This window comes from Podarcis erhardii (genome assembly GCF_964252035.2).
Source record: "Podarcis erhardii genome assembly, chromosome: 14".
Classification (NCBI taxonomy): domain Eukaryota; kingdom Metazoa; phylum Chordata; class Lepidosauria; order Squamata; family Lacertidae; genus Podarcis; species Podarcis erhardii.
Window position 1 is genome coordinate 3,465,928 of NC_138503.1, and position 13,645 is coordinate 3,479,572.

At 42.2% G+C, this 13,645-nt stretch overlaps 1 protein-coding gene across 2 annotated transcripts in view; it reads right to left on the bottom strand.

Annotated features, from left to right (window-relative positions):
* Positions 1-843: 843 nt before the first annotated feature.
* Positions 844-13,645, bottom strand: part of MTMR10 (myotubularin related protein 10) — a 58,871-nt gene continuing 46,069 nt past the window's right edge. For both annotated transcript variants that reach the window (XM_081838975.1, XM_081838974.1), the window contains exons 12-16: positions 12,973-13,043; positions 11,916-12,085; positions 8,530-8,700; positions 7,010-7,192; positions 844-5,209 (exon numbers count right to left, since the gene is read on the bottom strand). In XM_081838975.1, coding sequence (XP_081695101.1) covers positions 4,610-5,209; positions 7,010-7,192; positions 8,530-8,700; positions 11,916-12,085; positions 12,973-13,043 — 1,195 coding nt within the window. In that variant the 3' untranslated portion in view covers positions 844-4,609. The remainder of the gene's footprint in view (positions 5,210-7,009; positions 7,193-8,529; positions 8,701-11,915; positions 12,086-12,972; positions 13,044-13,645) is intronic.

The window sequence follows — 13,645 nt, forward strand, 5'->3', positions numbered from 1 at the left end:
AGCATTAGCTTTTTTTGCTGCTGCATCACACTGTTAGCTCATGTTTACCTTGTGGTCCACTAAGACCCCTAGATTCTTTTCACAGGTACTACTGGCAAGCCAGGTGTCTCCCATCTTATATTTTTGCAGCTGATTATTCCTGCCTAAATGCAGAAGCTGGCATTTGTCCCAATTGAAATTAATTTTGTTAGTATGGTCTCTGTTCTTCAATCTTACTCAAATATTTAAGGCTGTGGTAATTTTTAATTCTGATTCTGTTTCTTCGGCACTAGCTACCCCTCCCAGTTTGGTCATCTGCAGAATTGGTGAACTAGGGTTATGTTCTAGACTACAGCAAGGGAATTCTGAAGTGCAGAAACCTGAAACAGCTAAATCCCTACTTCAAGTGTTTTCCCTCCATACTCAAGCATGTGACTGAAAACAGTCCTCAAGTTTTTTCCTACTTTTAACAACTTTGTAAGAAAGTTTGTTCCTTCTCTCTGCTGGCACTTAGTCTTTTTTCCTGTTCTTACAAAGACAAGCAAGTGACAGGAGCGGAGCTCTCAGCTCTGCCCCACTGTAAATGGGTCACTGCCAATTTACGAAGGCCGGAAAAACACTACTGGACTTTATGCTGGTGGACGTAGGGAATGTTTAAGCCAAAGTGACACTTCACAAATTCGTTGCAAAAAGGCCACAAGAGTATCCTCTTAAATGTTCTTCAAATGCACTGAACATATTTAAACCTTGTTCTCACATAGATATGTCCCATTACTCAGGTACATATGGATGGTAACTGTACTATGTAAATTAATGCACACCATTCTTAAAAAGTCAAGTTCCACACCAACAAAGACTACACTGGAAGGTTTGTTTGTTTTTAATTATGTCTTGATTTACTTCATATTCACAACATTGACAGGTTGGGGTTTTCTTTGTATGTGTTCCTGTCAGCTTTGCTTTACTCAAGTAAGGCATTGTTTTCGGCATCAAGGCTTTAGATTCCGTTTCAAAAGGGGGAGGGGCTCTTTCACCCTCTGAGTTGCAGGGGGTCCCGACTGCTGCAGTCAATTTTCTGATTAACAACTTCAGCCTTTAATTAAATAAAATTTTACAACAGGTTTGGTTTTAATGTATACCTTTTCTTTGGAGATTTAACAGCTAAACTGAAAGAGAATCTACAAAAAAAACCACTCTAGAAACGGGATTCCTTCTGCCAATGTGAAACGCACACTTTTCAGTGGTGTCTCTTTGGTTCACGACCTGCACAAGGGATATAATTGCACTTCCATGATAAGTTACGTAACAGTCAACTTCCACTCTGCAGTAACTAAAAGGCATTGATTTCTACGTGGACCATAATCCATTTAGAACTCCATACACCAACCCCCCTGCTTTTTTAAACAAAAAATATCCTTTAATAATTGCAGCTGCATTTTGCTTGTTGCTAGGGTGAAAAAAAATACAAAAATAAGCATCTATTCTTTTCTACACTTACAAAAAATTCCTAAAAAGGTACCTGGTTTTAGAAAGTACAATCCCTTTGGACTGTGCCCACCTACAAGCCCCCTTTTGAACTGAGTGAAGGCATTGCATGTAGCAGAGGGGGCTGGCTGAAGCCTGACAGTTCATAGCCCTTTAAATAAGCAATGGAGCCTGGATTTCCTCAATCAAGGACTTGCTGCAATTTACCTCGGGTTTTGTGAAGGTTTAAATGTCTGCTTGCTACTCAGAAGGCAAGTCACCTGTCTTCCACCCTGCCCTGTGGTACCGCTGCATCAAGAAACGTGGGTAGCCACTCCCAGCCCACTTCAGTCAAACCACAGAGACTTCTCTATATGTCGTCATATGACGGGGCAGGAGGGGGAGGGGCAACAACACCACCATAACTATGTGATTACAAGACACTGTAAGGCTAGATCAGAAAGCACTGCTCACCAGCCCCACTCCACTACTTCCTTGATTTCTGATTGTAGGACTCACAGCATTTTGCCCAGTTAAAAATATCACAGGCCCGGTACTCCAAAGTTCAGGCTCTCCTGCTAAACAGGCTTCCTTCCCAGTCTCTTTCATTTACAGTAGTACGAACCTGGGCAGCCATCCAGGCACTGTTGGCCTGGAGTTAACCGTATAAACCTGGCTTAGCTTACTCTCTAGTCTTAAAGCCATTTGTTCTAATCCACTGGGAATGGACAGTTTATAGGCAGCAATTCTTAAAGGCAAAGTTCAGTAACATCAAAAGGATAGAAAGGCTACAAAAATGCACTTAAAAAAAACTCCTATAAGGAAGGGACACATGTCTCAAACGTTAAAACACCTTACTCAGTAATTCTTGCAAAGTATATTCATCCAACTTTCAGTTAATTAGCAAAATTTGGTACATCTGAAATGTAATTAAGACTATTAGGCATTAAGTAAAAATCAATATAAAGTCACCTTAATAAAGTCTATGATCTGGTACAAAGAGAACTGGTATACAAACTGGACATGTGATGAAATTTAACACTAGGGGAACAAAGCTTTGTCCATTCTAACAAGACACTAAACTTGTGAGGAGAAGCGCCTTGGACAGGTAGCCGATACTGATCAGCCCTTGCCTGTTTTCCAGTGAAACTAGTCTACCTGACTTTCACTTAGTGGAAGCTTGGTCAAGTGTGCAAAGGGGGGGGTGTGTACAGTATTTTACAGACACCCAATGCAACTGGTGCTCAATGGGCTGGGCATGCTGAAGATGGCACTGCATGCCCAACCAACATCCCAGTCTGATCCAAGTCTTTTGCTGTCTCTCTCTCTCACACACACACAGCTCCTGTAAACATAGAAGCCTTCTGATCTGCAGCGAGTGAGGCAGCCTGGCTTTAAACAAACCCTAAACCCTGCCAGACAATTGAGCAGCAGAAGGGCAGTTTTTCACTTGGCTTTTACATGCATGCTTTGGATCAGGGGCAGAATGTGCAAAAGCTAAGAGACCTGGAAGGGGTAGCTGGGGAAAGGGGGCATGATGCTCTACTGTAGAGCTGATTTTGCACAAAAACAAGTCACATTCTGGATGTTGGCACATGCCACTGAAGACACTGCATAAACTAGCTGACCACTTTTGAATGTGAATCTTAGTCCACCTTCATGACCACGTGTGAAATGAAGCAACAGTATGGTACTCGGTAAGTAAACTGGGATGTTACTGGCATGGGAATAAAGCCCAAAAAACTCTTAATATATCAAGGTTTTCTAGTTAATTCTTTCATACACCACTATCCCACACATTCCGCATGCCATTTTGTTTTGGCCATTAAAAAAAATCAGCATCCACTGAGCACCAAACTTGACCTTAAAATAAAAATTTCAATACAAGTACAGGCATCTTCTTTGAAAGACATTTTACAGCAATCTTAATTTGGGCCTAAGATCTTCCACCTAATATTCTGTACCCATTGAGTTAAATATATACTTCACTGGTACTCTCATTAAGTTTTCTATTCCAGATCACAAAGTCAAAGAATAAGATGCTTTTGGAAACGTCCATAAATTGTGGTATGAATGAGATTCTGGAAATGGATACTACTAATGTGTAGCCTATTAGCTTACCACATTAGAGTAATTGAATTCCATGATGGAGAGAGAGAAATCTTACTTCAAAAGCAGGAAAAGGCACTTTTAAGGTTATAATCGACTGACATTATTCTGAGGTTTGTTCAGCTGTAATGACACCAAACTATGGTAATGAGATTGGCAGCTAATTCTCCTCTCCACTTTAACTATGGCTAGTGCTACCAAGGACTCCTTTCATCCTAGCGGATGGAACTGACACCTACTTTGAAAGCACAGCTGCTGATCCTAGGTGAAGGGGGAATCCTTTAGGCCAAGCTAACACGGCCGCCAGTGTACGCCTTAACCATAAGTTAAAGCAAACCCCAGTTGAGGGACTGGGGTAGTGAGGTCAGCACACGTTGTCCTATAGGCAGATTTTGTAAACTAAAAGGCAGTTTCAGATACTAAATGAAAAGAGGAAAAATGCTCATGGACTAAACTAGATCTCTCCACCATTCCCATAGCCAACCTGATCAAGATGAACACTTTAATTTATTTCAACGGGAAAGGTGCTTTTATAAAGTACCATTGAAATAAATAGGATTTAAAAGTCCCTACCCTCAGCTGAATCATGCCATGAATTTGAAACATGACTGACAAAATTTGTGGCTCTTATATTTGAACCAATTGTAGCGATCAAATTTGATGCAGCAACTGTTTTGACTCTAATGTCTGTCTTCATCTCTTAATTCATCCAAGCTGACAAGAGATGTGCTTCAAATCAGCAGCAGGGAATAGTAGCTTCGGGACACAAACAAAACACAGTCAGACCTTAGATTGTGGTGTGTTTGTGGGGAGACTAACCTCAAATGGTATGTGCCTGTTATTGGACTGCTGAAGAAAAATGAAACAAAACCCAAATAAAAATAAAAATTGTGCGATCTGAAAGCATGACACAGCTGCTTTTAAATACTTTGTGCAAAACATAAGTAACCTTAGTATATAAAGCTATTACAGTTTCTGGTGCTGTGGTTAGCAGTGTGCTGCAAAAAAGGATGTGTCAGTCTCTTCTCCTTGTCTCCCTTCTATGTCTCTAAAGACATCAGTCTTCATTGGCAAGTGTCTCTGTGGACAACCAGATTTTGGCACCACTTAAGAATTTGCTCAGCGGTGTTCCCAAAATACTCCGTCGGCAGAGATTCCCTACAGGAGAAAATGGGAAAGAGGAAGAAAGGAAGTCTGGGGTTGTGGAAGAATCATTGAGCCCATTTGCTCTAAAGTACATCCGGCTTTGATCGAGTTCAGAAGTGTTAGTGAGCAAAGGTGGGGTTCCGCTGTGTTGCCTCAGACACCGGTTCAGAACATCTACTTCATCTGCTAATAAAGAGATTTTATGGAAGGCAGTAATGAAGCCCCCACTGTTGATCTGGGCCTCAGGGATCCAGCGGAAGTAGCAGAGTTTCCAGAGTTTGATTTGTGTTCCAGAGAGATGGGGCAGGATTACACCATGCAGGTCGACTGGCTTAGAAAACCACTCTCTGAAATATTGCTCCATGCCATTGGTGGTGGTATCCGTATGGTGAAGAAAGTCTGGTTTCAGTTTTAGTATTAGGGAATTTCTTCTTGGAAGAAAGCCTTGCTCGCTGATAATACCGTTCTTCAGGGAGGGCGGGAGGCCCCTGAGTGTTGAACTGTAGTTCTTCTGGGAAGGGAAAAGTTAGTAAAATACCTTCAGTTTCCCATCAGGTTCAACTTGATCTCCACGGAGCTCCAGTTACAGTTAAGTAGACCCCACCCCCATCCCTGGAATAATTACTTCTAGATACTATTAATATAGCCCAAAATGATGGACTTCTATTCTTCCATGAATTTGTCAAATCTTATTTGGAAAAATCAGCACAATTTGCAATAACAGATGCCATATAATAATGAAGTGCTTTCTGGGGCCAAAAAGGTAATGAGACAAAGCTGCATGTGGAAATGTGAAACTTTCCATTAGCAAGAGCATATGCAATCCTTCACCAGCAGTAAGTCCTTCATTAGGTAGGATGAAATAGTGGATAATTCCTGGTTATATGGAGAGCAAACCTGATTATCTATGCAAGTATTTTAGTCACTTCCACTATTTTTTTTTTTCTAGTAGAGGGTTCTAAAAAGATAACCACACTAATATGGGATTTCATGCAGGTCAGTGTTTGAAGTGCTGTGTCTAATCTGTCTGCTTGCTAAAAAAATGGTTCCATTATTAAAAACACACACATGTAAGGTAAAAACTAGCTACCCTTTTATTATGTCAGCAGAAGGTATGTGTGAACTTGAAAAAGTAACTGGTCCAATACTATTATCTCCCTTATTTTTCTATTATCCCGTGACCTAAGAAACAGTTCTGAGAAATAACTTTGCAAGAAATGCAGTACTCACACAAAGAAACCTTGAAAATAGGGCCCTAAAAGTAACTTCTCTACTGGATGTGGACGACTAGGGCTCTCTTTTCCAGCAGCTTGCTTTGTTTCTATGCTGGGTGCAGAGGAGGCAGGGAGACCCCCCCCCCGGCAAGCTCATTCACCTACGACATGGGCTTTTGTGTGAGCTCTGGCTGGTGGACTACTGCATAAGAGGCAAGACTGCTCTGAAAAATCACTGAAACCAGTGCTTTTTTCCTGGGGGTACTCAGTACCTGCCCTTAAAAACAGAAGAAAAGCACTGACTGAAACACTGCAACGAAACTCCCACCGGCCCAGCTCATGGGCTCTGTATGTATTACGACATCCCACCAATTGGGACTGAATGATTTGGGGAATCCATCCATCAGTTTCCTTCTCCCTCCTCTAACTATATTCTCCTAGCAGACATTGTCAGTAGGTAGGCAGCCCTCAGATTCCCTCATTCACTATCTCTGAATCATGTGGTGATTGGAGGCAACCAAGCATACACTGCTTTCCTTGGTAGATAAGGTCAAAACCACTAACCATGTTGAGGGTGGGGAATCACCTGCTAGAAAACTGCTTTACCTGGAAAGTTGAAGCAGAGTTCTCATGAACAATGTAGTATGAAATAAATGCAAGTATCACCACTTCATTACCTGAAGATCCTGCGAGAGGACAAAGACTTGTTTGTTCTCACTTGTCCCAGAGGGCAAGGCAAGATCTAATGGACTTGTTTCAGGACAGGATTTGAGTTGAACATTGGGAGAAGCTTCTTGAGCCAGTTACATAGATGGGATCTCCCTTACTGGAGATTTTCAAGCGGCGATTGGGCAGCCCAGTGCTGGGAATGCTCTCATTCTGGATTTCCTGCATTGGCCAGTGAGTTGGGACTAGATGTGTTGCCCCTGTTTCAGTTCTTTGATTTTCTCCAGCAGGATACTGCTGGGCTGCACAAGGGCACTGGCCCAGTGCACTGAAAATGGATCCCGTTCCAACAGCAATGAGGTACCATCTTTGCAGCAGCTAAACTGCAGCACCACTGGCATAGCTGGACTGACTCACTGGTCCATTCTTACCTTTGATCGCTTAAAGTATTTCACAGCCCCATTGTGCACACACGGTGCACTCTTCCCAATGTACAAGGGGTTGTGGAAGAGCATACGATCCCTCACAGTGTGTTGAAGAGACCAATCCCAAACAGAAGGAAATCTGAGGCCTTTCTCATCACCTAGCTGGATGTTTTTGCTTATGGCAAATTCCTGAAAGAAAGAAAATTCGGATAAGTTCACATATATACACATACAACCCCACTTCACCAATAAATATGAAACTCTTTCTTTGCAGAAAAGATCCTGCATTCCCCCCTCTTTTTATGGTAATGGAACACAAAGGATTTTTTTTGTGATGCTTTGCTTAATGATTTATTGGATTTTGATATGAACTGATTCTTTTCATTGTGAATTTATTATTGTAGCTTCTGTGAACTGCTTAGAGATTTTGTTATATTTATATTACATTATTAAAATGAATGAGGCCAAACATTGTGGCATCTATGGACATCTGAGGAGAGAGAAGAAAGCCACGTTACTGGGTGATGCCTTAAAAGAGTTTTGGCAGAATTTAAGCACAATTCTTCCAATTGCTAAAGCCTTCTTGAAGTAGGTTAATGAAATTCTTCAACTTTGAAACAGTCTCTTATGCTCTTTCTAATTTACGGTATTAAGTTCAACTGAATGACCTCCTTGAAATCAACAGCAGGCAACCTAACAAGCCCCTTTTGGCTTCCTCTAGAGCCAGACCAATATATTGTCAAATAAGCCTTCTCCCTGAGGAATGCTACTTTCCCTTTCCCTGTCTGTTACAGAGGGGAACTGCAAGGTGACAAAGCCTGTCCCGTGCTTCTCCTCCCCCAGCTCCAATGGCACAGCTATAGCTGCATACCCCCCCCCCCACTGTGTTGTGTGTCGAGAATAAAAGGAAAAGTACAGAAATCATGCACAGCATTAGGGAGGAAGTGCCTTGCAGGCCTCTGCATTGGAGACCCCAGAACTATTCAGACAAAATATGTTCCACTGTTCCCCAGTATACAAATGTGGCTGTGTCTCAACCTATCCCATAAGAATCCTAACTTTTTAAAAAGGTATTTTTGCATTTGTGCTCGAAGAATTCTAGAAAAATGGTAAGGAACAAAGGCAAAATAAAACCCAAACTTTCTACCTATATTGAAATCTATTGATCACAATGGCTTTCTCCCAGATGGTTTTGCTGAAGGTTTCTCTCAAGTTGATGGTTAACAATTTAGGGCAAGAATACCACAGGACCAAAGTGCAACTTGTTCCTCGCATGTGGCGTTAGCAATGTTGATGACAAATACCACTACTGTTAATTAAAACTCAATATACAAATAAGAAATCAGCAGAGTCTATTTTTTGGTCCTTAATGTGCCAACTGCTCTTCCATCTCATAGCTGTGAGCCACAATCCCTTGTTGGCACAACAGTTAAGAGGCTTCCACCTTGACTACTGGAGGTGGTTTTCCAGCTTCCTAACCATGTGTTGTAGCTTCTACTTGAGGTCAGACAATGTTTAGCACCCACCGTGCTTTGCTTCACTCTCTGATGTGGAGAGTTGAAGAGGAAGGTACCAAACAGCGAGATCCGCGTGCTGTCGTACAATATCGTCAAGTAAGCTTCAGAAAATTCAAAGGCTGATGGGTATTGCTCAAGCAGTTGCCAGACACAGTCCAGGAACATCAAAAATAAGGGAGACTGGAGTGGGAGAGAAATGATAGGAAGATGTTACACGCAGAAGACTTATGCAAGTTTGCTCAAGCCCTACATTTACTGCAGTCACCATTAAATCAATGCTGAGATTATTATTACATAAATATAATGCACTACAAAGCAAGTGTACAAACTGGAGTAACATATATGGAAATGCCTACTTTACATTCAAGTACCTCTGACTAGAGCCAGTAGTCTGTAACTTAGCTGTTTGAACTATAGTGAACCATGAAATGTAGTTTTCTGCCTGGCAGACAGCTCTTCATTCAGATTTTTTTAGAGGACATAAATGTTTCCTTAAATTAAGATTCTGTCTGTCATGGTTACAGAATTTTTTATTTTATTTTTAATTGTGAAAATAGTGCTTGTTGAAGCCTATGCTAGGAGTGATGTCAGATTTCTCACAGCTTGGGAGGAGAGAATTTTATTTCAAAGCACCAATGTACTAGGGTCCCAAATCACTCTTCCCCTGATTTTAACTAGCTGCATTTTTTAATTTCTGCTAAACCACTGTTTCAGCAAACACTGGGCTTTTAGGCTCTATTTTGTAATTCTCTGTCTTGCATGGCTCTAAGATTAGCTGCAACAAAGCTTATACCTAGCTACCAATTCCATTAGAACAAAATGTCTAGTTCTAATCCCACACGATTCTGTAAACTTCAGGACTTCTGATTCTTCATAGGGCTTGCTTGTACAATCTATTACTGTGCACAGCCACTTCTGAAACAGATTTGTTTAAAATTTCATGAAACAGCTGAAAACTTTTGGTAAGATAAGACACCAATGAGCATGTCAATAGTCACAGGGTGGAATTTGTAGTCCCACAGAGAAACCATAAGACTCAGGACAGTCAGAAATATGAGAACACCCTGAAATTCTTTGCTTGTGTCGACAGGGGCCATCTAGGATAAAACCCTATAGTATCAACCTGAAGGCAATAATTTCTGATTCTGATTGTGTAAATCAAACCTCAAATTAGCAATGCTTGTTCAAGGCTTTTGATACCATCAACCACAGTATCCTTCTAGAGTGGCTGCCAAGTTTGGGGTGGGTGGCACCGCCTTGTGGTGGTTCTGATCCTACTTGGATGTCATTTCCAGAGGGGAATGCTCTTTGGCTTCAATGTGGAGCCTTCAATGTGGAGTTTCTCAGGGTTGATGCTGTTTAACATCTACATGAAACTGCTGAGTGGGGTCATCAAGAGTACATTGGCAGCAATATGCTGATGGCACACAACTCTACGTCTCTTTTACATCTGTCAGTGTGCATGCATGCTGGACCATTGTCTTGCCTTGGTAATGGACTGGATGAGAACCAAAAAACTGAAGCTCAATCCAGGTAAGACTTGGAGACTGTTAGTGGGAGATTTCCTAGACTGGATGGCCGAGAGATTGCCTGCTCTTGATGGGGTTACACTGCCTCTGAAGGAATAAGTATGTAGCTTGGGGGCCTTCTGGATCTTTTGCTGTCGCTTGAGGTTCAGGTGGCCTCAGTGGTGTGGAGTGCTTTCCATAAGGCCTTTGGCTGGTGGCCCAGGTGCAACTCATATCTAGACAAGGATAGCCTAACTTCTTTCATCTATACTCTGGTAACTAGGGCTGGGTGATATCTGGTTTTCAACACCATGATATATCACCAGCTAAAGATCACAACACACTGATATATCACAATGTCTGAAATAAGGATGGAGCTATGTAGAGGCATTGGCTGGCTTCATGGTTTTTCCTGCATCATGATTTTTGCATGTGCACACATACGAGTCACAATATTGCCAGGTCAAAAATTATGAATCCGATGTCACATTATGGACTTCAAATGATTGATTCCCTATCTCTAGGTTAAATTACTGCAATGCGTTATTATATATTGGGCTGCCTCTAAAGATGGTCCAGAAACTTCAGGTGGTTCAGAAGTCAGTGACCAGGCTGCTGGTGCAGAATTCAGCAGCCAGGCTGCTCACTGGGACAAGACTGTTTCAGCGTATTACACCGATCTTGGCCCAACTGCACTGGCTGCCAGTTAGTTTCCGGGCCCAATTCTAAGTGCTGGTTTTGATCTATAAAGCCTTAAACAGCTCAGGAGAGCAATGCCTCAAGGACAGTCTCTTCCCAAAGAAGCTGACCTAGACCCTGCAACCATCTTTTGAGGCCCTTCTTTGTGTGCCTCATTCACGAGAGGTCTGGAGGGTGGCAGCACAAGAATGGGGCCTTTTCTGTTATAGTTTTATGTTGTGAACTGCCCTGTGATATTCAGATGGTGGTATGCCAATACAATAAATAATGATAATAATAATAATAATAATAATAATAATAATAATAATAATAATAATAATAATAATAATAATGTTCACTTGAATAAAACTGGGAGAAAATGTTGTTGGCCCCTCAGTGGGGTTTCTAAATATATTTCCAACATACTCACTGGAGGGAAGGTTCTGTACTACTGACTATAAATTTTAAAAAATCTTTAAAAGGGGGGGGGGATTTGTTTCATTAAGCACAATGCTCTTAACATGGTGCTATGCATCCCAAAAGGAGGCCAGGCCTCCCTGCTTTTTTTGCCAGCCAGAGCTGCCCAAGGTAATTGGGGTTTCAACTGTATTCCTGACCTGAAGGCACAGTCCAAATCTTGACAATTCAAATAATTCCCTTCAACACATTCCAGCATCTCCCAAACTTAAAACCAGTTCTCAAATAATTACAGCCCTGAAAGAAAACTGCATCTTCTCATCTCTCTGTGCATTTCCCAATCCATCACTCTTCTGGCCTCCTGCCCTCAGAGATTTCCCCAAATCCTGTTATTTCCTTGGAATAGTCCATTTCAAATGTATAAAAAAGGTAAAGGTAAAAGACCCCTGACAGCTAAGTTGAGTTGCGGACGACTCTGGGGTTGCGGCACTCATCTTGCTTTACTGGCCGAGGGAGCCGGCGTACAGCTTCCGGGTCATGTGGCCAGCATGACTAAGCCGCTTCTGGCGAACCAGAGCAGCGCACGGAAACGCCATTTACCTTCCTGCTGGAGTGGTACCTATTTATCTACTTGCACTTTGACGTGCTTTCAAACTACTAGGTTGGCAGGAGCAGGGACCAAACAACAGGAGCTAACCCCGTCGCGGGGATTCGAACTGCTGACCTTTTGATCAGCAAGCTCAAGGCTCAGTGGTTTAGACCACAGCACCACACGTTATTAAGCTTAAGTACCTCTTTGTCAGATTTCTTCAGGTGATTACACCTATCTAGAAATGGGTACCCTGCCATGACCCACTCCTTCTGAATCAGGCTCTGGAAACCAGCAATGGTCCGGAAATAGGGATCCAGCATCACTTGAATGAGCGAAGCCACACAGCAGCTCAGGTCGCGCCCTTCTTCCTCTGTAGTTGACATTTGTAACAGTGATATTAAAAAAGAAATATGAAGTGAGTGGGGGAAAAGATGTTAACAACAATACAAATAGCACAGGGTCATGTGCTTTGTTTTTATAATGCTTTTCAAACGGACCTCAAAGCCACTTACAAAATATTATCAATCCTATAAGCATCAGTTTTAGAACGTTACAATAAAATGGTAACACACCTGCTTGCTCAGAACTGTGTTTATTTAGTTGTTAATCAGCACAGTGTTTGTTTTTGTAGAAGAGGAGGTCAGTAATGGGCTGCCTATATTACCAGCACCTCTTCATACTCAAGATGGGTTACCTTTTTAACACCATCTCTGAACAGTAAAGTTTCCAAAAATCATAAAGGCAAAGCCTCCTATTCTAACCTGCTACTGGGTTCTGGGAGCTTTTTAAGACTATTGCGGACAATATGGCAGAAAAGGCCTCCTTGTGAGGGGAATGGGAGTCCGCCTGCACAGCTGCCTGGCAGGCACAACCCACCTATTGCACTGCCCAGGTCATGAAGCCACGAGGCCAAGGCACACCAGACAAGCACCAGGAAGGGAACTGGCTAGGAGGAGGGAAGAGGAGGGGGTGGAGGTTATTGGTTTGGTTTTGTTCATATTTTTATTAAGTATTTTGTGTTTTTTAATCTTGTATTTTTATACTGTGAACCGCCCTGAGATATATGGATGAAGGGCAGTATACAAATTTAATCATAATTTAAAAAAGAGGTCAGAGATAAACACAGTGGAAAGGATAAATTTAATAATGGTGTCCACACTTTGAGTAGTGGATAACAGCTACTACAATTATTCCTAAATATACTGGTATAATGTCTGCAGCAGCATCAACATGCTTAAAAACACTTGAGCAGCTTACCATGTAAAACTACCGAAACATGCTTACAGTCCAACATGTATACAAGCTCTGCGGAATGTTTCAGGAAAAGTCTAGACCAAGACAAAAAAAGCCTATATTAATTTATTTAAATTATTTAGAACTATTCAATACTCAAGCAAGTCCACTATTACCTTTATTTTGGAATAAGCAGTGCACTGCAAGATATTTGCAGAGGCAAACTCACTTTAAATCTCTAGTGAAATTTAGTTTCCCAGAATCATATATGTCCAAGAACAACATTTTTTACAAACTGTGTAGAGAATCTCATTGAGTCTCTCACTTCAAAGTGACACAGTGCTTGTCAATATTTTATCTTCTGTACATCTAGGACAGGGGTCAGCAACATAAGGCCAATGGGCCAGTAGTGGCCCACGAGGCTTGTCTAACCGGCCCATGGCAACCCCTGCGCCCCCCGCTCTTACTGGTGCGGCGACCGACTTCCGGGTTGATGGCGCCTGTGCGCATGCACACGGGCGCTCCTCCGACCCGGAGGTGCGCTGGAAATAGTGTGTACGCACACATGTGGGACGGAGAAGCGCCCATGCGCATATGCTATTTCTGGCCCACTTCCAGGTCGGAGGAGCACCGGAAATAGCATGGGCGCATTGGCGCTCCTCCGACCCGGAAGAGCACGTGTGCGCACACACCCTCC